General features: G+C 38.8%; 1 protein-coding gene across 5 annotated transcripts in view; it reads right to left on the reverse strand.

Moving 5' to 3' along the window:
• LOC109702382 (piezo-type mechanosensitive ion channel component 2) overlaps positions 1–26,476 on the reverse strand; it is a 385,390-nt gene that overhangs the window by 84,607 nt on the left and 274,307 nt on the right. For 4 of the 5 annotated variants that reach the window (XM_074070347.1, XM_074070346.1, XM_074070348.1 and 1 more), the window contains exons 10-18: positions 26,378–26,416; positions 25,420–25,558; positions 22,699–22,844; positions 12,631–12,861; positions 9,866–9,989; positions 8,169–8,455; positions 7,201–7,349; positions 5,135–5,308; positions 1,871–1,912 (exon numbers count right to left, since the gene is read on the reverse strand). In XM_074070347.1, coding sequence (XP_073926448.1) covers positions 1,871–1,912; positions 5,135–5,308; positions 7,201–7,349; positions 8,169–8,455; positions 9,866–9,989; positions 12,631–12,861; positions 22,699–22,844; positions 25,420–25,558; positions 26,378–26,416 — 1,331 coding nt within the window. The remainder of the gene's footprint in view (positions 1–1,870; positions 1,913–5,134; positions 5,309–7,200; positions 7,350–8,168; positions 8,456–9,865; positions 9,990–12,630; positions 12,862–22,698; positions 22,845–25,419; positions 25,559–26,377; positions 26,417–26,476) is intronic. The other variant, XM_074070349.1, reaches the window with a different exon arrangement.

Consider the following 26,476-nt stretch of genomic DNA (forward strand, 5'->3'; position numbering starts at 1 on the left):
TTGTAAGGTAACATCTAAATTTTAACTATCCTGCAAGATGAATTGCAGGTATGCCTCCTCTTTTAATTCAGAGCTAACATTTTTATATAATTTTTTTGAGGTACTGAGGCTTGAACTCAGGGTTTCTCACTAAGAGCTAAGATTTTTAAGCACATTTTTCCTCCTTATAAGACAACATTGAGCATAAAGAAATAAATTATGAGAAAGCAAGCTTATTTACCTCACAGACGGATTCACCTTATCATTCTAGTGAATGGAAGGTCCTAGTAAACCTTGGATATACTTTATATACATCATTTCAGAAGCACGCATTGTAAAATGAGAGGTTTGTTTGAGAATGTTCCCTCTGGGGCACAGCTCTGGTGTCTCTTATGTTACCTTCCCTCCACACAGGAGAGTGTTCACTGGAAAGAGATACTGGGGAGTTGGGATGTTTCAAGGTGTTAATTGCTTTGGGTGACTTTGAACTTTGATGACAGCCTTCTCTTAATAAAGCAAATGCTAAATGCTTCATGAGAAACACAGAGAATTAGTGGGTTGTTCCCTTTGCTTGGACAGATGAAATTTAAGTAGTTGCTCAAGATTTCTATCTAGAGTCTGTGTCTTCTTCTCTGCCTAAACACCTAAAAGCCTTGGGCAGACTTTTCTCTCTCAAGCTGTCAACCAACAGACACCAGCCAATCCTCATTCCTCCTCCTCCTTCTCCACAGTGACCCACTCCTGTTTCATACTTCCTTCTAGACAAGTTGACCTCCTAGGGTTTGCTATTTTTGGTTGGCTGCTTTAAGATTTTCCTGAGAAGAAAAGTGAATGGAATAGAAAGCTAACAAATCTTTCAGCATTTTAATAAGTTGGTTTATTACAATTGTATGTTTCTATTAACTAGTTACTAGGTTTATTACTAATGACATGGAATTTGGGGAATAAATAACTTAACTCACTTACTTAATAAAGTATGAATGGTTTGAAAAGACCTCAGAAGGTCTTTTCTCTGTACTATGGGGCACTTTGAGGACACCTCTTCACATGACACTATTAGCAAAGCTCACTTTGCTCAAGTGTGCACACCACATGTCTTATCTCCACAGTTAGGTGGTCCTCATTTTAAGCTAGAGGCACGTTCCAGTACCATCTTTGCACTTTCTGTAGTATGCAGACATACTGTGAAATCTAGTGATAAAAATATGTTTTTTCAATTCTATATTGATATTTCAAGTACAGATATATTTAACAAGTTGGTGTTTTTCTAAACCACATGTTGTTAGGATGATTTTCAGGAAATAACTACTGAATATCAACCAAGAGGTAAGGGTCGGGGTCGCTGACAGGGAGTCTCCTAGTGGACGACACAAGGCATCCAGGCCTCAGGAGCTTAAGCTGCTAGCAAGGGGGCTACGGAAAGCAGGGCTAGAGGTCTGGAAGGCAAGTGTCAGGAGAGCAGCAGTGACAAAATGCCATGGGAATTCAGAGGGAAGGCAAATGACCTGTAGCAGGATGTTGGCATTAATGACAGAGTATGTGGAGGAGATGGCTCTTGAGCTGAGCTTCAACTTATGTGTTCGGGAAAGAAATGAACTCTCAGGCAAGCCTTGAACTAATTCTACCAAACAAAATCAATGGGACATAAGTTGGGACTGAGACCAAATGCTGAGCACCAGCTGAAGACCCTTGACAACCTCCACATCTACTGGCAGTGCCATTCGGTATAAACACCAGATGGCTTGGTTTGCAAAATACATCCATGAGCATACCTGGACGCCACCGACTACTATCTGATGACATCACTTTTCATTTAGAAAGCAGCAAAGAGCTTAACATGCCAAGAAACAGTTTGAAGTGAGAACAAAAGAGAAAACATTGGAATACCCACCTATTTATTATTAGATACACGCGACCATTGACTTTGGCATGGCTGCCAGGTGAGACGGAAGTGCAGGATGCAATGGAGACAGAGAAGAGAGAAAGGAGACAGTTAGATTGGCACCTTGAAGAAGCTGCTAGGTGGCACGAGTCAGATCCATGCAGGAAAAGTGCTCAAAGATAACATGGCTTTCCATCTCACAAGCTCTACTAAAAACTAGTGATGGTTAAGTTCTTCAAGATATTTTTATCAAAGAAAATATAACCTAACATATATTAATATAAGAATTAAGATCTACAAAGTAACCATAGTCAACATCTTTCTGTAAGGTGTTCTAAAACTAGAGAAACAAATTGTTTTGTTTCTATACATGTAACATTTTCTAACATGAATCATGGACAAATTATAGTGACATAAAGGTAATGAATACTTAAAGAGTTCTTAGTAAGTTATTATTAATTATATATTATGTAATAACTATGTTATTGCTTGGTTATATTCTATACTATTATCAACATATAAGTGAAGTGGCATTCCTGAGATTGCTTATTTTCATAATAATAGTTTCTTCTTATACACATTATAAAACTTCCATAATGCTAATTATAAATTCAATATGGCTAAGATAAATACGGTAAGTTCTGCTACATGTGACACTTGCCCACATGACTTATGTGTACACATGTACACGCAAGAGCCATGGACAAGACAGGAGAAGATTAGTGGATGTTAACAGAAACAATAGTCCTGAAATCAATTTGATGACTATGATAAACCAATTTGTAACCATTTTTTTTGTAAAACACTATAATAAAATAAAGGTAGGATATCCTACCTTTTAGGATATATATTTTATGTTTCCAGTTAAAATTTGAGAACTTTTATATTAAACTATTATAGTAAATCTCAAAATATCAATCTTAAATGAATTCTTTAATTTCCCTAAGATTCTAGAAGACTGTCTTTCTACTGACCTAAAAGCAAAACCCCTAGTCCTTAAACTCTTTCCAGAGAGCTGGGTTTAAGGGCTGGTGGAGTGGCTCAAGTGATACAGTGCCTGCCTAGCAAAGTCTAACAAGCATGAGGTCCTGAGTTCAAGCCCCAGTACCAACAAAAAAAAAAAGCAGCGAGTTGGGTTTACATGCCCTTCTCTCTCTAAATTTTCTTATAAAACTCCTGATAAGGGAGTGCTTGGGGCTGAGCCACCATGGCAAGCAAGGAAACAATGATCTCATATTGCCACAGATAGACAGATGAACAGATGGCTCAGGTCTGCTCTCTTCTCTTGTTGTGGGTGTGAGGATAAGTGCTGTAAAATAGTTACCAAGGAAACAGACAGTCCCCAAATTAACATGGGAAGGCAGCCCTTACCCAGAATCTGCATAATTAGGCAGGGAACTGCATACTTAAATCACATACCTGTGATTTTTTTAGGTTGATAAAAATCTTACTGTGTTCTGCAAAACTATGACTCTGAAAGTCTCTACTCTGCTGGGTAAATAGTGACCTATACCTCGATTTGACTGTATAACAGAACACTCAAGACACATGACAGTAAGAGTAAAGGCAACAAAAGCTCCCCCACATTGGAAGAACCTTCAAAGACAAGAGAATTCCTATGGAAGGGAAAAGATGATTTAAGAGAAAAAATATTGAAAAGATATTAATAGCAATGACCAGCAATTACCTCTCTTTGACAAACACATAAATCTGTCTGCTAGTTACAATATTTTGTTAATTACTGAGTATGACTTTGAAAAATGGTGAGATTTACTCAAAGGAAGGATTTATGTGATTAGAGTTAATTATGAAATGTTAGTGTCATTTGTCGATATCTCAGCAATGTCAAAAATGATTAAATGGTCATTTTTCTAATTATTGACATCTCTCACTCTTCAATACAGACATGGCTTTTGTAAACTTTTAAACTTAGGATTATTTTCCCTACCAGCACATATGGGGTCTCGAAACTGCTAACAACAATTCTAATTTTTCCAACGTTGGGTTATCACTAAAGGAAGTAGGAGTAAGTGTTTGAGAATCCGAGCCACTGACCCCATCCATGTGGTCACAAGATGGCTAAGAATCATGCTGGTAGATATCCTCTATTCTACTGGTTGAGAGTCATTGATGGGTTGTTGATATTAACTAAGTTACTATCTTTAATATTAATGAAATGGAATTTGGGGAGTAAATAATTTAATTTAACACACCTACTTACTAAAGTAAGAATAGTTTAGACCCTCTGGGGTCTTTTCTCTGTGCCATAGGGCACGTCACCTGGAGTGTACTCAGAACCAAAACTAAGTGTGACATTAAACTAAACAAATATAGAAAACAAACCTGCAATATCACAAAATATTTATCATCATGAAATAAGTGTTTCATAATTACCCATATTTTCAGTTCCTCCTAGAATAGAATATTGATAGTTTAGTATTTTGTAAATGAATATGATACAATCCTACTTCATTTTTTTCCCTTGAAGTCAAAGCATTACAGGGAATTTCCAACTGTGTCTCCATGCTCCTCTTGGAACAGAATTTTTTCATCTTAGTTGCTTAGCAAGTGTTTTCTCAGAAAGTGAACCACAAGCTAAATATGAGGCAGAGAGGAAAATCATTGTCAGCATTCATCAAAAGAATGCTTGTAATTTCCCTGTGATGACAAACTGAGTGATTTATACTTGTGTAAGGATAGACAAATATATCCCATCTATTACTTGTAACCAATTTATAGTGTTGATAAAAACCACAGCAAGCTGCTGACACAAAACATTGTCTTTACTTTCCCTTCTTAAATATCTTTCCAGCTGGTAGTAGATTGCAGATGCTGTCCTTTTAGCTAAGGTTTTCCATTTCCAAAATTTTAAATATCATCTTTTGGACCTCTCTTCTGGTAATTTCTTTGTAGGTGGTAAGCGTAATAGAAAACTTATCTCTTGAATTAGTCACATGCTTTGAATGACTTAGAAGCACATAACCAGCCTAGACACAAAACATGCATCATCAACACTAAGACATCAGTTTGCAAATCTACTCTGAATCTACTCACGTGACTATAGAGAACACTTTATATCAACCAGTCTTAAGTCACTACCATTTCAGAAAATGTCATCAAATATTCCACCTCTTCTCTCTCTCTGTCTGTCTCTCTCTCTCCCAACATGTCAATACTAAAGGAAAGTTCAGATTCCTAAAGAAGTGGCCAAACAGAGGTAGGGTTATCAGGATTTCCTGATGAGATAGATATGTGTTTCTTTCATCTACTCACCTGTAGATGGTGCTGTCTTCCTTGCTGGGGATGGACTTAAGGTCTGTGAGTTCAAGGAACTGGTCATGGAAGTAGTGAAGGTGTAAAATGCACACCAGCAGAAAGGAGGTTGGTATGAAAATACGAGTGAACAGCTCAGCCACGGTAAACTGCTTTAAGCCAAGATCCTCAAGCCTGTTGAAGAAAGCACAACAAAGCAAGAAGCTTTCTTAGATAACACAGACCCCAGGGTTCCTTCAAGAGCCACATCTCTGCCTCTCTCTTAGTGCTTTTACCCTCTCCTGCACATCCTGATTTAGCTTTTGTTTATAGCAATGCAGCTTGCCTGCTTGTACAATGATCAGTGACAAACTTGACACTGCCAAATTCAATGGTAAATTCTTTGTTTATTTAATTCAACCTCCAGTCCTTGCAATTAACCCTGTTCTTTCCTTTTCCTTTACCGCTACTCATTTTCCTTGTACCTCTCAGAAGTTGAAGTATCTCCAGGACTCATTTTGGGGACTTGTATCTACCTGCATCTTTCCCCTGGTCATCTCACCATGTTCCATGGATTTATCTGCCATCTTTACACGAAAGACTCAAATGTCCATCTATAGTACACCCTTTCCTGTGGACTCACATACTGAAATTGCTACTAGAAATTGACTGCTTTACAGTGATTTCATGCTTAGTGTTTTCAAAACAATGTTCTTGAATTCCCTCTTTTTCTTAGCAAAGCTGTTCTCTATCTCCCTGTCCCCATTCTGGCTTTCCCTGGGCAAATAAATAGTATACTTATGTACCCTGTGCAAAATTCAGAAATCAGGAAGTATCTAAGATTCTTTATTTTCCTTGCTTCATTCTCCACAAACCACCCACTGCTGTTGTCTGTCTCACCCCCACCTGTCCAATAAGGTTATTGTATGCAAACGATCTTGTTTCTATTGCTCACGCCTCACATTTTCTCAGATAGTCAGGAGATATTTTAAGACTTACAAAAATTTCCAACACAAATAAAATACAAACACCTGCCATCCCTGCATGTCCTTGGTGCCTGGCTAAACACTCACCTCACCTCTTTTTCTTTCCCTTGCTGTCAGCAGGCAAACTTTCCTTGAATTCCTCACATACACTGAGCCAAAGTCCATTGTGCCTCAGAACCTTTGCACCTTCTGTTCTCTCTGCCTACAACACATTTCCACCCTTTCCCTAAGAAGAGCTGGTTCTTATCCTTCATCTAGAGTTTAAATGACACCTGCACAGTGAAGCCAGTTGGAACCACTCCAGGCTTCTTCAGTCTATTTTCCTTCAAAGACCCACCACAATTTGTAATGAATTTACATGTAGTAAGTGGGTGTTTGCCTCCTCTTCTGGATTATAAACCCGATATGACTTAAGCTTTCTTGTTTCCTGTTGTATTCCCCAAAATAGGACAAGTATTCAATTAACATCTGGGAAGAAACACTACAGATGTGTACAGCTAGCTCTTTGGTGATTCATTCCTTTTATTCTTTTCTCCTTGCTACTTCAGTGTCTTTGACTCAAGGCTCAGTTCTGGCTGGATTTCCAAAAGAATTTGAGCAGTTTACAGAAGCAAATTAGAAGAGAGAGTACTGTTTGTTACCTGAATGACATGCTGTCTCCTCACTAGGGCCTCTGCACTGGCAGAAAAGACTCTCTCTGCTCTAACCACTTACAGTCTCAGCCTGGCAATGTGGAAGAGGAAAGGCATAGCTTTATGCTGAGTCCTTGAGCTGTGAGTCTATGAGCTGAAGAAATGAACTGCAGTCTGGAGGGCACAGGGTTCCCACAGTATGAAGAAGGTGCGTTTCATATGGGACCAACCCCAGAGTCATCATTTCATTACAACAGGACTGAAAAACTTCCTTGCCCGTCAGTCAGTATTCATGCAGGATCTACTACTTTTATAGCCTAGGGCTTGATAAGAGGGGACAAAGGAGAACTAAGGTGTAAATGTGATGGCATCATATTTTACTAAAATCTGTAAAGAGGTGAACAATACACACTTAAACCATCAACTGGTTTGTTAGCCTCCCATCCCATCCTCCACCAAAAGTGCTTACTTTTCTTTTTTCAATCCGGTCATATTTTGCCACAGGCCTGGGAAGTTTTCAAATTGATATGTGTATATAAAGATAAGCACCAGCATAGTATAAATAACCACTGACATCCAAAAATATTTTAGAATTCTCCTCCACCATTCATAGTGTACCTAAGAATCAGACATTGAAACAAAGGAGAAAAATGGTCATAGGAAAACTCGCGGAGATATTTGTTTTAACTAAGACAAGTGATTACATATAGATATGCTTATAAATAAAGTCTGTTTCATTACTAGTTTTTTTAAGATTCTGTTCCTAATTTAGTTGAGTAGATATGGGTCAGATTCCAGTTCTACTGGCTATCAGAACCTGTTTTTGGGCAAGTGAGCATGTTTCTTCCTCCAGAAGTAGACACTTTGCAGTTGTTAGGAGGAGGAATCAGATAATATTTAAAGGGCTCATTGTATGTGCTCTTTTATAGATTCTAGTTAAGGAAATATCAAAGCACTTGATGTACTATACATGCATATATATGTACACACACACACACACATACACACACACGTAGGCTCAAAGACAACTAGTTTTTCTGATCCTGAGTTGCTTTCAGGATTTATCCTGAAATAAAACAATTTAGGGAATTCTGTGCTATTTAAAATTATCCAGATACTGCTTTTTAAGTAGCTAAAATTTTGCCATTCCACCATCCCTTTTTCATGATGGGTTTTTTCAAGATAGGGTCACACACACTATTTGCCTGGGCTAGTTTTGAACTGTGATCCTTTTGATCTCTGCCTCCTGAGAAGCTTGGATTTCAGGTGTGTGTCACTGGCACCTGGCCCATTTTAGGAGTCTTAAAATGCAATATTTGAATTTTTTTGATCACTTTATGCAGTGTGTTTATGGGATTACAGCAACTGCAAAGGAAGCTTGTCTGTATTCCTGGGACAGACACGAGAATGAAAACTCAAGCCCAGGGGCTCACCTACCTGGTACAAGGCCACGCAGAAGAGGAACAGCACCATGTAGATGATTTTGTACATTACGATTTTACCCTCGAAGCTGACGAAGAAGAACATTCCCCCGCAGACGTAGATCCAGTACTTGATAAACATGGCCACCACCAAGTTGCCCAACACCTTCATGATGTCCTGGTCATCGTCTTCCACCTCCTCTTCCTCCAACTTCCTTATTTCTTGCTTCTCTTCCTTCACTTCCTCGTCCTCCTCCTTCTCTCTGGGCTCTCCTTCCTCTGGAATATCTTGAAGCTCTTCATCTTCAAAATAGAAAATGTGCCATTAGGGGCTGTGTGAACTGTGTGGGGCAGGGAAGCATGTATTTTATGAGCCATTGTATGGTCCCGATGAGTCTAGACTGTGCAAATAAACAAAGCAACATTCATAACAAATTCATAGTTAATTTTCATAGCCTTCCTGAAATGTAGCTTAAAAACTAACTTTGGTAATAATTTATACTACTCTCTTTATAACACTTTTTCCATTTCCTTGTCTGAATTCTAGAAAAATAATGGATAACAATAACAAATCAAAACAACTATATTGATTTAAAATTCTAATTGTTTCATGGCTCCAAGTCATTCTTGAATGTATTCCATGCTAAAAATCTTAAGCAAAAAGTGTGTTTTAAGCATCTAAAAGTGTGAAACTTAAAGCCAAATATAATTTAGTTTAAGTTAGATTTAAAAATGATTATAATTTTAACTGTCTAAAGCAATTTTATGCATTGGAATTGAAAACACTTTACCTTGCCTTGAAATATGCTAATACACAAGACTTATCACTGTATTAGCATTATCAAATTCAGGCTACCTAAATTTGAATAATTTATTCAAGAAACAGTAGATTCCCAGAGTGGGGGGAGGAGTGATTGAAAATGATTGTTTATCTCAAATTAACCATTCTTTACCAAAATTAACTGGTTAATTGTTCGCTGAATACACATTCAAACTCATGTAGGCAAGATTTGAATCTTATAATCATAATTTTGTTGCTGTACAACTCAATGGTTAGGTTTGATAAAGAACTATAATAGTACTGGCTGATCTGTGCTGGTTTTCTTATGCTACTGAAGCCAGCTTCTGGAAGCATGACAGCCTCTTGTTCATCCTACAAACATGGAACTTAACGTTGACTGACATGCACAGGAAATCAGGAGCACAGCCTTCTTATTTACCTATGTATCAGGCCTAAAGCTATAGAGATGTTACTAGATCTCCTTCCTTATTTCTCTTTACTTTGTGGCATATTTTTAGAAAAGAAGACAATTTGAGTCAAAAATATTTGAATCAGTTCTTAAAAGTGTCCTTGGAGAAATCATTTAATTTCTCTGATTCTCAATTTCTTCTTCTGTTGAGAATCACTTGTGAACATTAAATGATACATTTTTGAAACCCCCCTGTGCTCTCAAAGTCTCTAAAATTCTGGCTAATTGGCTGGGGATGCAGCTTGCCTAGGCCCTGGGTTTGATCCCTGCACCAAAATTAAAAAACAAATTAAAAACTAAGATATAAGTTACATGCTGTACTCTTGTTGGCTATCACTCCAAGTTCACAGTGGGCTTCTATTTAAGTCTGAAGTAGAGAGGCTTTCTGATGCACTTGTGGTCTTTCTGTGTAATTCTGCTGAGCATGAAAATCTGTGCTCACATATCCCCTGTCCTTCCTTACCTTTTTCTTCATGCTCCTCACTTCCAATTTTGACTTCAGATAAAAGAGCTTCTTTTTCCTGAAGAGCCTTTTGCTCTGTGAGGTGCTGTCTCAGCAGGAGCCAAAAAGTGATGGTAAAAAGAATCTGAAACCAGGGTGAGAAAAACTAGAATTCAGCAGCATTGGTGAAACAAATGCATCTCACTTCGTACACCTTTCTCCATATGTTGGGGGGAGTGGAATACAAGGGCCTTTTTATTAGAGATAGTCAGGGCCCTCACTTGATTTCCACGGAAAAAACTGCTTTTCAACCTGGTTTTTTTTTTGCACATGATGCATGACAGAAGCATGTGCAGCACTGTGCAAGGCCCCAGGAAGGTGAGCCAGACCATCCAGGTTACCTGCATCTGGGCAGCAAATGAACTCTAACATCTAGATCCCCTCAAAACACATTCCTGACTGATTCCCTCCAGACTGACATGTTACCACCATAGTGAAAGGGAGACAGGCTTCTGTATAGCTCCTCTCACTCTGCAGAGCTCCTTATTATGAAGAATTTCACACATGCAAAAAGGAAACCTTTATCACAGAAAATAGAACCCCTAATTGTTCCCATTAATCTTCCAACGTTGAAGGAAAAAGTACCCACACTTTTATGGTAACATTTTCTTCAGTGTTGGAAAAAACATAGGTTTTTTTTTTTTTTTTTTTTTTTTTTGGAGAATAGCATCATTGGAATGTAATTCACTTACCATACAGTTCACCTGTTTAAAGTGTTTGATTCACGGACTAGGGTGCAGCTCAGTGGTAGAGCATAAACTTAGTAATGTGTGAAGCTCTGAGTTCAATTCCCAGTACACACACAAACAGGTGCCTAATTCAGTGGGTCGAGCATATTCACAGGGTGTGCAATCATCACTGCAATTAACTCTGACATATCTTCATCACCCCCTAAAACAGCACCATGGCAACTGCCTCCTTTTCTCCTTATATTAGCTCTGCCTAACCACTAATTTGGTTTTTGTCAGTGTAGAGTGGCTTAATCTGGACAGTTTAAGGAAATACAATTTTATAATATATGCTCTTTTGTAAGTGATTTCTTTTACTTAGCATACTTGTAAGGTTTATTCATATTGTAGTACACATAGTATTTCATTCCTTTTTATTACAGAGTAATATTCCATCATATGAACATTCATTGGTTTGTTTCTACATTCATTAGTTGAAGGGCATTTCAGTTATTTCATTCTTTGCTATGACACTTCTATCAATGTTCTGATGTAAGCTTTCACATGTCCATATGTTTTCAACTCTCTTGGGTATACAAACCTAGGACTGGAATTGCTAATCTTATGGTACTTCTGCGTTTAACATCTGGAGGAACTGGTAAACATTAGACATTTTCCGCAGTTGCTGCACCAGTTCGCAATACACCAGCAGTGTGTGACAGTTGCAGTTTCTCCATGTCCTCAGTCTCTTTTATCAAGTATAGCCTTTGTAGTGGATGTGAAGTGGCACCTAGGAGACTTTTAATGAATGTTTGCTAAAGAAATGAAAAATGTAAAAGGCAAATGGATGAGACATTTTCCATTTGAATTATTGCCCACTTAAGGATATGTGTGGTGATACTTATATTTGTAGTATATATGGTGCATTACACATTATCCTCATGTCTATAAATCACAAAGTATTTGAGACAGACGATGATAGACTTTAAATGTCTATCATTTACTTTCAATGTAAACCAACTTTGATAAGTCCTGCTAACCATGTCTGGAACCTCATGAAATCAAGAACAAGAATGCTTGCCCTTGTGAAATTCTGGCATTAAAATTCTGGACATCACTGTGAGTTGAACTCAAGCTGCAAATTGGGAAGGAAACCTGTTTTTCTAGTGCATATTCAGAGATGTCAGGATTAATTAGAAGCAGATCTTTCCCAGAGAAAATGAGTTGAAAGCCAGGTTTTTCAAATTGGCAAGTGGGCTGGTGGTGTGGCCCAAGCAGTAGAGTGCCTGCCTAGCAAGCATGAGGCCCTGAATTCAAACCCCAGTACCACCAAAAGAAAGTGAAAGTTGATAGAATTTAATGGAGTAGGGAGTGAAATACTAGGTTGCTGTAACTGGAAGTGAGCATACCTTGGAGGACCCAGGTCCTCTCATGCTCTGACATGCTGAATCGTCCAGTACTCGCTGAACAATGTATGTTTAGAAATGTGTGTATCTTTATGAATGTCATTATGGTGGAGAGTTTATGAGCCTGGCATTGAGCTGTTACTGTCTCGGACAAAACCTTGCACTTTTTATGGCTTCTCGGGTGCACTGAAATATAAATGCAGACCCTACTTTCCCTGTTTTACAAACTGATAATGAAAGAAAGCACTTAAACTCCTTGGGATAGCTTATACTGCATTTTTCTATTTTATGTTGCATGTTCTTATTTACACATCTAATTACTATTGCACTATAACTTATAAAAGTAACTCATACTAGAATTCTTTGAGATGAAACTACTGTTATTTCAAAGTGAAAACTAAAAGCATGGTGTAATATATATTCATGTTTAAATTAAGGAGAATGCTAAGCAATGTAAATTACTTCTCAAAAGGTCTCTTATCTGTTCATTTTTGCAAAGCAGTGGTATTTTGAAGCCTATTTTTGTAAAGTTTTGCCTGATGTGATTGTTAGGATTATGGATTACTGTGGTTTTCTTTCTTTCTTTCTCTTTCCTTCTCTCTCTCTCTCTCTCTCTCTCTCTCTTTCTTTCTTTCTTTCCCTATTAACTTACCTTTGAAGCAAGTTCTCCTGGCTCTTTCTTTTCTAGAAATCCTGGTACCTTTTTAATTTCAGGAAGCTCAAAACTCCATATATACTGTAATACCAGCAGCAGATTTCCATAAATGACCATGAAAGGAGAGCTGATCATGGCATATTTCCTTCTGTTGCGAATCATCCAAAGAGTACAAGACCAAATTAACAGCACAAAAGTCAGCCAGCTGTGATAGGTGATGCTCCAAGCCTGCCAGAAGAAAAGCAAAGAAAAAACAATTAATAGCCAATATGATGTACAGTCCACCTGGTAAGTTAAAAGCTATCTATAAAGAACAGGTCAGTAACATTTGAGCCAGGGAGAGGACAGAGTTCTGGTGGCATAAGGTCTGTGGCACAGGGAAGGGAGAAAGGAGGATAATGCTGAGAAGGATGCTGACTTTGCAATTCTGTAAGCAACAGATTCAAAGGCTCGTAGCCCAAGTCTCTTCAGCTTTACTTTACTTTGCAGTATTAAGACAACTGCAAGTGACTTTTCCCTTCTTTTCTAGAACAGTTTGGAGTCAGCAGTTATTTATGAATGATGGGTGGGTGTGGGCCATCACTGCACCGAGAAATAGAACCTTTGAGACTAATAAGATTAACCATGCAAGCTGGATAGATACATATATACTAGAAATTAGAAAATTTATGTCAGAAGGTTGACTGACTGTTAGGCTTCCACACACCCTAAACAAATGGCCAAGTTAGTAAAGGGCAGCCTCAGCTTCTGTCCTGTAAGGGTCAGAACTAAACCGCTGTCAGACCTTGGGGACAAGTGATATATTTTCCTCCATTCTTACTGAACTTCCAAAGAATCGGAGATGGATCTCAAGTGGCAGCTGCCAGAACAGTCTGTAAGTCTGATTCATGAACACTATTAATTCCAGGAAATCTATTACCTTTACTGTAATCTCTGATACTGCATCCTTTTATGAAACGAACTTTAAAAACGTTTTCTAGATATGTTTGAAGCTAACTAAAATCAGTCTATTCCTGAATATTGTGAATTGCCAACATGCAATCCTAAAGTCAAGAACATTTTAATAGTGTGTTTAGCCTACTAGAAATCAGCATGGAACAAATAAATATTTCTTCTCAGCAATTTATAAATTTGCCCTGACTCACAACCAGATTTTAAAGTGATAAGGTGTTTAAAATTATTGGTTAAAATGCATAATTTTAAGCTGGAAATAAAAACTGTTTTTATTTAAATTAAGGTAGTAACTGATTTCCATTGTCTGAATTATTTTCATGCAAAGTATATTCCTTAGAAGTGATATTTATCAAAGGTTAGGTAATAGTTAATCCATTTGCATAACAGAATACATTTAATGGATTTGTATTAACTCATGTATTTAACTCATTTATCCTAGTACGAAATGGAGATATTAGTTGCTATTTTTTGCTGTGATCCAGGATAATAATCTTTAAGATTTTGTAATTCTGCATATTTTCTCCCCTACATTGTTCTTTTCTCTGGTAGAGTAAGGGCAGCAGAGACAAGCCCCAGACAACAGGGGATTTTTAAGAAAATGTCTTTCCCTTCCAATGTCTCCCAGCTGTGGTGTCAGGAAGCCAAGTCTGCACTCTGTTGTTTTTCACAGTGGGGGGATGTAGCTTAGCGTACTTGGACTTGGCAGTTTTGAATAAATACACAGATCACTTTATAGATCTGGCTTTTTGTGTCTTGCCCCTATCTGTGATTAAAGGCTGCTGCCACAGGGAATTTCTATGGAGGGAAATTTCTAACATAATGCCTCCTATACAGAATGGCACTAGACAAGGGTGCATGTCGAAAGAAGGAATCTGTTGTTTTAAAACATACTTCTTTTCTATGAAGTAACAAGATGTGTACTCAAAGCTGCTTTGCTTTCTATGCTCTATGTCTTCAAGAGAAAGACCAAACTTACCTAACTTAGAGAGAGGAAAGAGTGTGTCCTTTTTGAGTTCAAAATTGGAATTGTCCATTGCATTTATAATACGCTTGATATCTAACAATCACAGGTTTGCTGCAGTTTAAATGTGTATATAAGATGATATCAGAAAGTAATCAGAGGAGGGATTCCATGATGGCAGCTAGAGGGAGGAAGCAGAAAGCGAGCCTCCTATAGTGAAATCTTGGAGAGACGCTGGAGACACACTTTGCAGGCAAAATCACTGAGAAGAGGCAAAAAGGCAAAACTTTGACCCCTCCACATCTCCAGCCAGCACAGAGCATCTCCACTTCACGTTAAGTGGAGAAACCAGGAGGGCCCCTGGGCCGCCAGTCCCCCGCGCCCAGAGGGCTTGGAAAGACTTAGACAAGGTGAGCTTTGTGGTACTGCGGTACTCCCACACACAAGCCTGGGCCAGAGCAGCATAGCCCCTGGACAGACTGACCCCCACCCGGGGAAAAAAAGAGAAACTGACTAATAAGCAAAAGAACAATAAAGGCATGCTGGAAAGAGGGTGGGGCACACCGAGCACCGAAGATTGGGGGAAGGGAATCCTTCCCAGAACTGTAAATAAACAAGCCAGGTGGGCCGAAGAGGCTCTGGCAGGAGCAGGGGGCGCACACCCAGCAACCAGGAAAGGGAAAGCTTGTGAGAGTGGCAGTGGGAGGAAAACTGCACAGGAGAGGGGGAAGACCCACTTCCCACATGAACTGTAAATAAACACCCAAGCCTGAGAATGTGGGTGTAGTGTCACCTTCCCCAGTGTGCTTGGAAAGGGGAAAGCTTGCAGCAAAGGCTCCCACACAGAAGAACTCGTAGTAAACAAAGCCTGAGGGGCCAGGTGAGTGCTAAGCTCACCCCAGAGATCTGCATATATAACGCCTCCAGCAACAGCAGGCTGACAGCAGTGGGCAGGCAATCCACAGCCACAGATACCAATCTCAGAACTGTCTCCAGCTTCTTTTTTTTTTTTTCTCTTTTTCTCCCTACCTTTGATGAGAGAAAAACCGAATTACACCTGCATGCTGAAAAACTTACTGAAACTGTATTGCATTTGCACTTGGGACACTTGGTGAGGTTTGTGTGTGTGTGTGTGTGTGTGTGTGTGTGTGTGTGTGTGTGTGTAGTTTTGTTCTACTTTATGCGTCCCCTTTGATGAGAAAACTATAGAACAACATCTGAGGCACCATCTCCAGGATTGGAGACTGAGACGGACACCCAAATTATTAAGACTGAAACTTCATTGCATTTGAACTTGGAGGTTTTTTGGTTTTTTTTTTTAATTTTCTATTTTTCATTTTATTTTATTTTATTCATATATATATTTCTTTCATTTACTTATTTTTTATTTTTATTATCTTTATTTTTTTATTTTTTATTTTTAATCCTCTCTCTGTCTCTCTAATGCTGTTCAGCTTACTGTCGATTAATACACTAACGCTCCCTGTTTATACCTTTGAAATGTTCTTGTCTGATTCCCTGTACTGTTTTCTCCTTCTTGTCTGTTTACTTGTTTTTCCCTTTTCTTTCACTTCTTGCTTTCCATCTCTGTTCACCCTTCCATTCTAAATATCACCATTGTTATTATTACAAGCTAGAAAATACTTAATTGCACACAGTACAGGGACAGTAACAACACCAAAGACAATGACAGGAAGACAGAAAAAAACAGAGAAACCAGTTTCCCCACGCAAAAAATTAGTACAGGAACCAGAAGGGAATGAAGAAAACAGGTACTCAGATCCAGACTCCAACAAAATGAAGATAAACTATGCCAAAGGACCCAATGAAGCCCACAAGAATAATTTAAAAGAAGACATACTACAGGTACTCAATGAGAATTTTATAGAGATGATACTGGATAGGGTCAACCAAAATGTACAGGAGACACTCAAGAAATTCAAAGATAACAAAAATAGAGAATTTGAAAAAGCAAAAGAAGAAATAAAGGAAACCATAGAAGAACTGTATAAACACCAAAGTGAAAGAGAGAACACGATGAATAAATGGATAAATGAACTCAGGACAAAAAGAGACAACATTAAAGAGGAAAACAGCCAGGATATGGAAAACCTCAGAAAAAAGAACGAAACAGAACTGCAAAACAAAATGGAAGGCCAATCCAGCAGAATAGAACAAACAGAAGACAGAATCTCAGAACTTGAAGATGAAATGGTAATTAAAGGAAAAACCAAAGAACTATTAATTAAACAACTCAAAACCTGTGAAAAGAAAATGCAAGAACTCACTGACTCCATCAAAAGACCAAACTTGAGAATCATGGGCATTGAAGAAGGAGAAGAGGTGCAAGCGAAGGTAATGTGTAATATATTCAACAAAATAATAATGGAAAATTTCCCAAATCTAGAGAAAGATATTCCCATACAGATGCAAGAGGCCTCCAGGACACCAAACAGACCAGATCAAAACAGAACTACCCCATGACATATCATCATTAAAACAACAAGTTCAGAAACTAAGGAAAGAATATTGAAGGCTGTAAGAGAGAAAAAACAAGTAACATACAAAGGTAAACCCATCAAAATCACAGCAGACTTCTCAACAGAAACATTAAAAGCAAGAAGAGTGTGGGGTGAGATCTTCCGGGCACTGAATGAAAATAACTTCAACCCCAGGATATTCTACCCAGCAAAACTATCATTCAAAATAGATGGAGCAATAAAAGTCTTCCATAAGCAGAAACTAAAACAATATGTGACCACAAAGCCACCACTACAAAGGATTCTTCAAGGGATTCTGCACACAGAAAGTGAAACCCAACTTAACCATGAAAAGACAGGTAGCACCAAACTACAGGAAAAGAAAAAGCAAGACAGTAGAGAGTAACCTCAACTGAGGTACACACAATCAAACCTTCAAACAACTAAGACAACTAAATGACAGGAATCACCACATACCTGTCAATACTAACGCTTAATGTTAACGGACTTAATTCACCCATCAAAAGGTACCACTTGACGAAATGGATTAAAAAGGAAGATCCAACAATTTGTTGCTTACAGGAGACCCATCTCACCAACAGAAATAAGTATAGGCTTAGGATGAAAGGCTGGAAGAAGATTTACCAAGCCAATGGCCCACAAAAACAGGCAGGATTACCAATACTTATCTCTGACAAAGTAGACTTCAAACCTACATTGATCAAACGAGATAAAGAAGGACATTCCATACTAATAAAAGGGGAAATAGACCAAAAGGAAATAATAATTATCAACCTGTATTCACCCAATGTCAACATACCCAATTCCATCAAATATACCCTGAAAGACTTAAAAGCATATATAAACGCCAACACAGTGGATGTGGGAGACTTTAACACCCCATTATCATCAATAGATAGGTCATCCAAACAAAAAAATCAATAAAGAAATCTAAGATCTAAAATATGCAATAGATCAAATGGACCTAGTTGATGTGTACAGAACATTTCATCCAACTTCTACACAATATACATTCTTCTCAGCAGCCCATTGGAACCTTCTCCAAAATAGATCATATCCTAGGGCACAAAGCAAGTCTCACCAAATATAAGAAAATACAAATTATACCATGCATACTATCTGATCACAATGCAGTAAAAGTAGAACTCAACAAAAAAAGTAAAGACAAAAAACATGCAAACAGCTGGAAACTAAATAACTCATTACTTAATGAAGAAAGGATCATCGATGAAATAAGAGATGAAATTAAAAGTTCCTGGAAGTCAATGAAAATGAAAACACAACCTACCGGAACCTATGGGACACAGCTAAGGCAGTCCTGAGAGGAAAGTTTATAGCCATGAGTGCATATATTAAAAAGACTGAAAGATCCCAAATCAATGACCTAATGATACATCTCAAACTCCTAGAAAAACAAGAACAAACAAATCCCAAAACAAATAGAAGGAGAGAAATAATAAAAATAAGAGCTGAAATCAATGAAATAGAAATAAAAAAAATACAAAGAATTAATGAAACAAAAACTTGGTTCTTTGAAAAAATAAACAAGATCGATAGACCCCTGGCAAACCTGACTAAAATGAGGAGAGAAAAAACCCAAATTAGTAGAATCAGTAATGCAAAAGGGGAGATAACAACAAACACCATGGAAGTCCAGGAAACCATCAGAGGCTACTTTGAGAACTTATATTCAAATAATTTGAAAATCTTAGAGAAATGGACAGATTTCTAGATACATATGATCATCCAAAACTGAACCAAGAGGAAATTAATCACCTGAATAGACCTATAACACAAAATGAAATTGAAGCAGCAATCAAGAGTCTCCCCAAAAAGAAAAGTCCAGGACCTGATGGATTCTCTGCCGAATTCTATCAGACCTTTAAAGAAGAGCTGATACCAACCCTCCTTAAACTGTTTCACGAAATAGAAAGGGAAGGAAAACTGCCAAACACATTTTATGAAGCCAGTATTACACTTATCCCACAACCAGGCAAAGACACCTCCAAAAAGGAGAACTATAGGCCAATCTCCTTAATGAACACTGACACAAAAATCCTAAACAAAATAATGGCAAACCGAATTCAACAACACATCAAAAAGATTATTCACCATGACCAAGTAGGCTTCATCCCAGGGATGCAGAGGTGGTTCAACATACAAAAATCAATAAACATAATAAACCACATTAACAGAAGCAAAGACAAAAACCACTTGATCATCTCAATAGATGCAGAAAAAGCCTTTGATAAGATCCAACATCATTTCATGATAAAAGCTCTAAGAAAACTAGGAATAGAAGGAAAGTACCTCAACATTATAAAAGCTATATATGACAAACCTATAGCCAGCATTAGACTTAACAGAGAAAAACTGAAACCATTCCCTCTAAAATCAGGAACCAGACAAGGATGCCCACTATCTCCACTCCTATTCAACATAGTACTGGAATTCCTAGCCAGAGCAGTTAGGCAAGAAGAAGGAATAAAAAGAATACAAATAGGTAAAGAAACTGTCAAAATATCCCTATTTGCAGATGACATGATCCTATACCTTAAAGACCCAAAAACCTCTACTCAGAAGCTTCTAGACATCATCAATAGCTATAGCAAGGTAGCAGGATATAAAATCAACATAGAAAAATCATTAGCATTTCTATACACTAACAATGAGCAAACGGAAAAAGAATGTATGAAAACAATTCCATTTACAATAGCCTCAAAAAAAAATCAAATACTTTGGAGTAAACCTAACAAAAGATGTGAAAGACCTCTACAAGGAAAACTATACACTTCTGAAGAAAGAGATTGAGGAAGACTATAGAAAGTGGAGAGATCTCCCATGCTCATGGATTGGTAGAATCAACGTAGTAAAAATGTTGATACTCCCCAAAGGTAATCTACATGTTTAATGCAATTCCCATCAAAATTCCAATGACATTCATTAAAGAGATCAAAAAATCTACCTTGAAATTTATATGGAAACACAAGAGGCCACGAATAGCCAAGGCAATACGCAGTCAAAAGAACAATGCAGGAGGTATCACAATACCTGACTTCAAACTATATTACAAAGCAATAACAATAAAAACAGCATGGTACTGGCACAAAAACAGACATGAAGACCAGTGGAACAGAATAGAGGACCCAGATATGAAGCCAAACAACTATAACCAAAATGTCTTTGACAAAGGGGCTAAAAATATACGATGGAGAAATAGCAGCCTCTTCAACAAAAACTGCTGGGAAAACTGGTTAGCAGTCTGCAAAAAACTGAAACTAGATCCATGTATATCACCCTATACCGAGATTAAGTCCAAATGGATCAAGGATCTTAATATCAGACCCCAAACTCTAAAGTTGTTACAGGAAAGGGTAGGAAATACTCTGGAGTTAGTAGGTATAGGCAAGAACTTTATCAACGAAACCCCAGCAGCACAGAAACTAAGAAATAGCATAGATAAATGGGACCTCATAAAACTAAAAAGCTTCTGCTCATCAAAAGAAGTGGTCTCTAAACTAAAAAGAACACCCACAGAGTGGGAGAAAATATTTGCCAGCTACACATCAGACAAAGGACTGATAACCAAAATATATAGGGAACTTAAAAAACTAAGTTCTCCCAAAACTAATGAACCAATAAAGAAATGGGCAAGTGAACTAAACAGAACTTTCTCAAAAGAAGAAATTCAAATGGCCAAAAAGCACATGAAAAAATGCTCACCATCTCTAGCAATAAAGGAAATGCAAATTAAAAGCACGCTAAGATTCCACCTCACCCCTGTTAGAATAGCCATCATTAGCAACACCACCATCAACAGGTGTTGACGAGGATGTGGGGAAAAAGGAACCCTCTTACACTGTTGGTGGGAATGTAAACTAGTACAACCACTCTAGAAAAAAATTTGGAGGCTACTTAAAAAGCTAGACATTGATCTACGATTTGATCCAGCAATACCACTCTTGGGGATATACCCAAAAGACTGACACAGGTTACTCCAGAGGCACCCGCACACCCATGTTTATTGCGGCACTATTCACAATAGCCAAGTTATGGAAACAGCCAAGATGCCACACCACTGACGAATGGATTAAGAAAATGTGGTATCTATACACAATGGAATTTTATGCAGCCATGAAGAAGAACGAAATGTTATCATTCGCTGGTAAATGGATGGAATTGGAAAACATCATTCTGAGTGAGGTTAGCCCGGCCCAAAAGACCAAAAATCGTATGTTCTCCCTCATATGTGGACATTAGATCAAGGGCAAACACAACAATGGGATTGGACTATGAGCACATGATAAAAGCGAGAGCACACAAGGGAGGGGTGAGGGTAGGTAAGACAACTAAAAAATTAGATAGCATTTGTTGCCCTTAACGCAGAGAAACTAAAGCAGATAACTTAAAAGCAACTGAGGCCAATAGGAAAAGGGGACCAGGAACTAGAGAAAAGGGTAGATCAAAAAGAATTAACCTAGAAGGTAACACACACGCACAGGAAATCAATGTGAGTCAACTCCCTGTATAGCTATCCTTACCTCAACCAGCAAAAACCCTTGTTCCTTCCTATTATTGCTTATACTCTCTCTACAACAAAATTAGAAATAAGGGCAAAATAGTTTCTGCTGGGTATTGAGGGGTTGGGGGGGAGAGGGACGGGGTGGGGTGGGTGGTAGGGAGGGGGTGGGGGCAGGGGGGAGAAATGCCCCAACCTTGTATGCACATATGAGTAATAAAACAATAAAAAAAAAGAAAGTAATCAGAGAGCACAGGATTGATTCCATTTCACACCAGAGCAGGGACTCCATCTCCACACACAACCTTTTATTCTGTGGCATTTGCCTTCCCGCCATCTGTCCTGCGTAGTAGTTCCTCACTAGAACCTGAAGCTGAGGTCCACGCAGGACATCCAGGAGCAACAGGAATGAGTGCCTACTTATTTTCCCCTAGAGTTACAAAATATTTTCATTTTTATCATCAAAGACGTCCAGATTCTCAGCATTGACCACAGAATTTGGAAGAGTCCTATTTTAAGTAAAAGTTTATTCTCAAAACTAAATCACCAGGACAATTTGTGTTTAGGAAAGGAAATGATTAGAACTTCCTCTGTCTTCTATCTGGAAACCAAAGAATTATTTTGAAGCTGTGATTTGAAGACAGGGGTGAGTAGAAACACTCAAATGGAGAACTTGTAATTGGAAGAAGCCCTTGGGAATCATGAGGGTTCAATACTAAGACAAATAAAGTGTCACCCAAATCTAAGGCAGGTGTGACCTTCTTTCCCTATCTGAAAGAAATAAAAGCAGCCTGTGTCAACCTTCAATACCTTGGAGAAAAGCTACCCAATATGTCCTCCTAAGTTAAGGGACAATCGGACTTGAAAGCTAATTTGAGAGAAATGTATTAATATTTAAAAACAGGCTAAGCAAAGTTGAAGAGGACATGGTTTTCCAGTCTATGCTATAAAAATCCCAGTCTATGCTATGAAAAATTAACATAACCAACCATAGACTGCCCAGTCATTGCGAGATTAAGATTCTTATGCTATGGGCGTGTGTTGTGGGGGAGGGTACGGGAGGAGGCCTGGAGCCCGAGTCCTGTGACGTGCCATCTCTCCGTGTCCTGGTGGGTGCTGCTCATACTTACCATCATGGCAATGAGGGCACAGATGTAACTTTGTTTCATGATAAATTGGAACACAGAGACCATGGCGTGAACTTTGACACTTCTTTTTTCCTCCTGGCTCCTTTCTTCTTCAAATTTGTCTTTCTCTTCTTCTTCCTCTTTCTTTTCTAGACAGATAAATACTTTATATAACTATGCATGCAAATGTGTGACAACTATATGAATGTCCCAGTCCATGCATTACATGTGTGGTTTTGTCATACCCTTTCAATTTAGACTTCAGGAATTATCTCCACTTTAATAAAACCCTAAGAATTAAAACAGAAGCTCTGAATTCTGCTTGGTGAAGGTCAGAAATTTCCATTTGAGAGGGTGTGGAAGGCATGCTCTAAGATGCTCTTCAAAGCTCCCTCCTGCTGTATTCCTGCCCTTGGGGACAGCCTCCCCTTGAGTGTGACCAGCTTTTAACAAATAAACACTCTGGGAGAGATGGAATGATTCAGTTTTAAAACACTGTGGCTTTCAACTTGGGCACCCTCTCTCAATCTATCACCATCTTGTTCTGAGTAAAGCCACCTGCTATGTTGTACCTGGCCAGGGGAGAGATCTGGGTGGCAAGTAACTCATGTCTCTCTCTGGGCAACAGCCAACAAGAGCCTGAGGTCGGCCAATAGCTAGCACACAGTGGGCTGGGAAGTAGGTTCTGTTCCAGGCAAACCTTCAGATGAGACAGCAGCCCCAGTCAGCAATTTAGCTTCTGTCCCATGAGTGACCTCGGACAGAGAGGTCAGCCTGGTTATATCCAGATTCCTGACCCAGAGAAGCTGTGCAATGCTAAATGTTGTTTTAAGAAATGTCCTTTCTTGTTCTTTCTTGCTTGCTTAAATTAAATGGGCTGTGTATAAATAGGGCACACTGGGGTATTTTTTAGCACCATGCAGAGGAAGTAAAAAACACTGAAAATTAGTGATCACAGCCCATTGTCTTTGACTGGATGAACCTAGGGTTTATACAGAGAAGACCATGGATGGGCACAGTGACAAAAATGCTGAATGATGGACTCAAGAGCCACTGGCGTGCCACTGTGTGTATGCACAGATTCAATTTTTTAAACTTTCTAGCTTTTATTTTCTTTCTTTTTTTTGAGGGGGAGGTGGTACTGGGGTTTGAACTCAGTTAGGCAGGCACTCTACCGCTTGAGTCACTGAACCAGTTCCCTTGTTTTACTTTTGAAAGTTCAACTTATATTACGAGTATATTTGACTTGTCTTTGTCAGCAGTCAAAATTCTATTTGTTCTGAGGTAAGTAATGTGTAAATTGAAAGATGTCTTAGCTGTGACCTGAAGCATCAGAAGTCACAAATGCCTGCCTTTGTGATCCTGGTGTCAGCTCTCTGAACATCACACCATGGAATGAGTCCTGAGCATTTCCCTTTAAACCTGAGTTGCAACTAAAACACACATGTGTGGGTTACAAACCAGTAACCTGACACTCTTTCATGTTCACAGGTGTCGTCTAGAGTCGGGTGTGTATGTGCATGTGTGTAGGACAGAGGCTGACCTTCAGCTAACCTTGTACTGCTAGGTACAAATATCGTCAGGACAACTCCAGGAAGTGCTGAGGAAGTGCTGATCAGAATCAGTATCAGAATCAGAATCATAATAAGCCTTACAAAGAATTATGTAAAGGGCCCTCAGAGAAAGCAAAATGTTCCATGATGCAAACTAGCTCATTGTGTTCCTTACAGGCAGGATAAATCGGACAACACTAGCTTCAGTTCCACACAAATAGAGATAATAGTTTTGTCACCACTTTCCCGCTACCTGTAAGCCTTTGATGTTTTTTTTTTCAATGCTAAGCTAATTCTGTCTTTATGAATTAGCAATTATCACTGTCACATGGGAAGTAGCAACAGAGGTCCAGTCAACCACTGCCTGCAGAGCTGAGGACTAGTGTTGCCAGATTCTCACAGACTTCAAGAGCTTCTAGAAGTTTCCATTTCTAGATCAGAGCTGCAAGTTCCCTACTGTTCAGATTTTTTTTTTAAACAATGCTGAGTAGGCCCTAAGTAAGTGAAAGAGTGAGATGCTGGTCTAAGACCACCTATGTCTCCTCTCCAATTGTCTGCTTCCCTCCAGCAAAATCAACTGAAGCACAGCTTGGAAGTTTTGACTCTCTCTCTTTTTGTAACTGATAAAAAAGGACCCTTTCTTAGAACATTCATATGTTACCCCCAAAACTACAGACAATCATAAAAATATCAACTAATTGAGACTAGCACATAGTAAGCTAGATAGATAAACACACACACATACATGCATGTTTTATGTTATAAAACGTTAACATTTTTTTGCAGTACTGGGGTTTGAAAACAGGGCCTCACACTTGCTAGGCAGGTGCTCTAGCAACCCTGTTTCATATTGGCTATTTTCAAAGCTGCCTCCTGAGTAGCCAGGATTACAGTCATGAGTCACCAGCACCTGGCAAAAAGCTAACATGTTTAAAAACTCTTTTCTGCCTGTATTTTTCAGTTTGGCCCAATCATGCCACTTATTTTGTATGCAAGAATAGAACACAAATAGCAATGTATTGGCATAAAATAGAGGCAGAACTTAAAAGAAAGAGTGTAATTATACTGACCACAGATAAGGCTTTGTCTATTTAAAAATGAAAGAACCAAATAAACAACCAGCAAGAGAAAGCTGCAAGGACACATACCCCTTCCCCATTGTCCCTGTTACCTGAGAACTCGCCTGAGGGCTCCCACCGGTACTGGGGTGTAGAGTACAGGTCAGCCTTGGCTGGGCCATTTTCCATGGGTAGACTGGGGTGGATGGTGTGGTAGTCCACAGGGTTGCCATTCACGGTCACCAGCAGGCCCTGCCAGGGGAGGGCAGGAACAGGACACCTGTGAGCACAGCCGTGGGCTGTCTTTGGGTACACCCCTCCTCCTTGTATCCCACGAACTGCCCAACAGTAAAGAGCAGATTGGAAGCTGAACAATTTAGTCACCTATCTGATCCTACTAGGCAGCGATGGCATGTGATCTTGCTGCACTTCTGCCACCAACTGTGCGGTGGCTGCTTGGCCTTCTTTGCACTGTGCAAATCTTGGGAAAGGCTCACACATGTGAGCCTGTGTTTGTGATCTGTGTGACCTCTCCAGGCTCAGCCCTCTACACATGCCCTTCACCACCACCCTCTGGGTCTGGGGTCCATGACCTTCCTTGCGCCTTGGCCAAGCCTGGTCCTGCTCCATACCCATACAGCCCAGGCAGGGCTAAAGCAAACGTTTTGGGGGCTCTGAGGATCTCTCCCTAACAGGAAGGTGAAGTTCACTCAGTGCAAACACTGGGTTTTCTTTTTTTCCTGTTTGTCTCTTTGGGATTGTATCTTTTTAAAATAAACATACAAACATACATACATGCAAGACTTCCTATTTAAACTATATAAGAATTAGCAAAGCTACCAAACAGAACACTTAGAAACAGTTGCACAAACAAGGTTTCTTCAAAGCTCAAAATCATTTTGTATGCTATATTCAATCTCATATCATATGAGTCAGCAATAAAGCAGATACAACTTTTGCAAAAAGTAATTAATTTCTAGATTGTTAAAATGTACTCAAAGGAGTTAATTCCGTTTGTCACTTTTAAATCACTTACACAAGCACAAATGATAATTCTAAGGATATACTAACATCAGATGGTTTGTAGTCATCTTGGGTCATGGATAAAAGCTGCAAAAAGCAATGCAGGACAGCATGTTAGTGGGTAAGCTGAAAGCATTTAATGTTCAG

This window comes from Castor canadensis, chromosome 4 (genome assembly GCF_047511655.1).
Source record: "Castor canadensis chromosome 4, mCasCan1.hap1v2, whole genome shotgun sequence".
Taxonomy (NCBI): domain Eukaryota; kingdom Metazoa; phylum Chordata; class Mammalia; order Rodentia; family Castoridae; genus Castor; species Castor canadensis.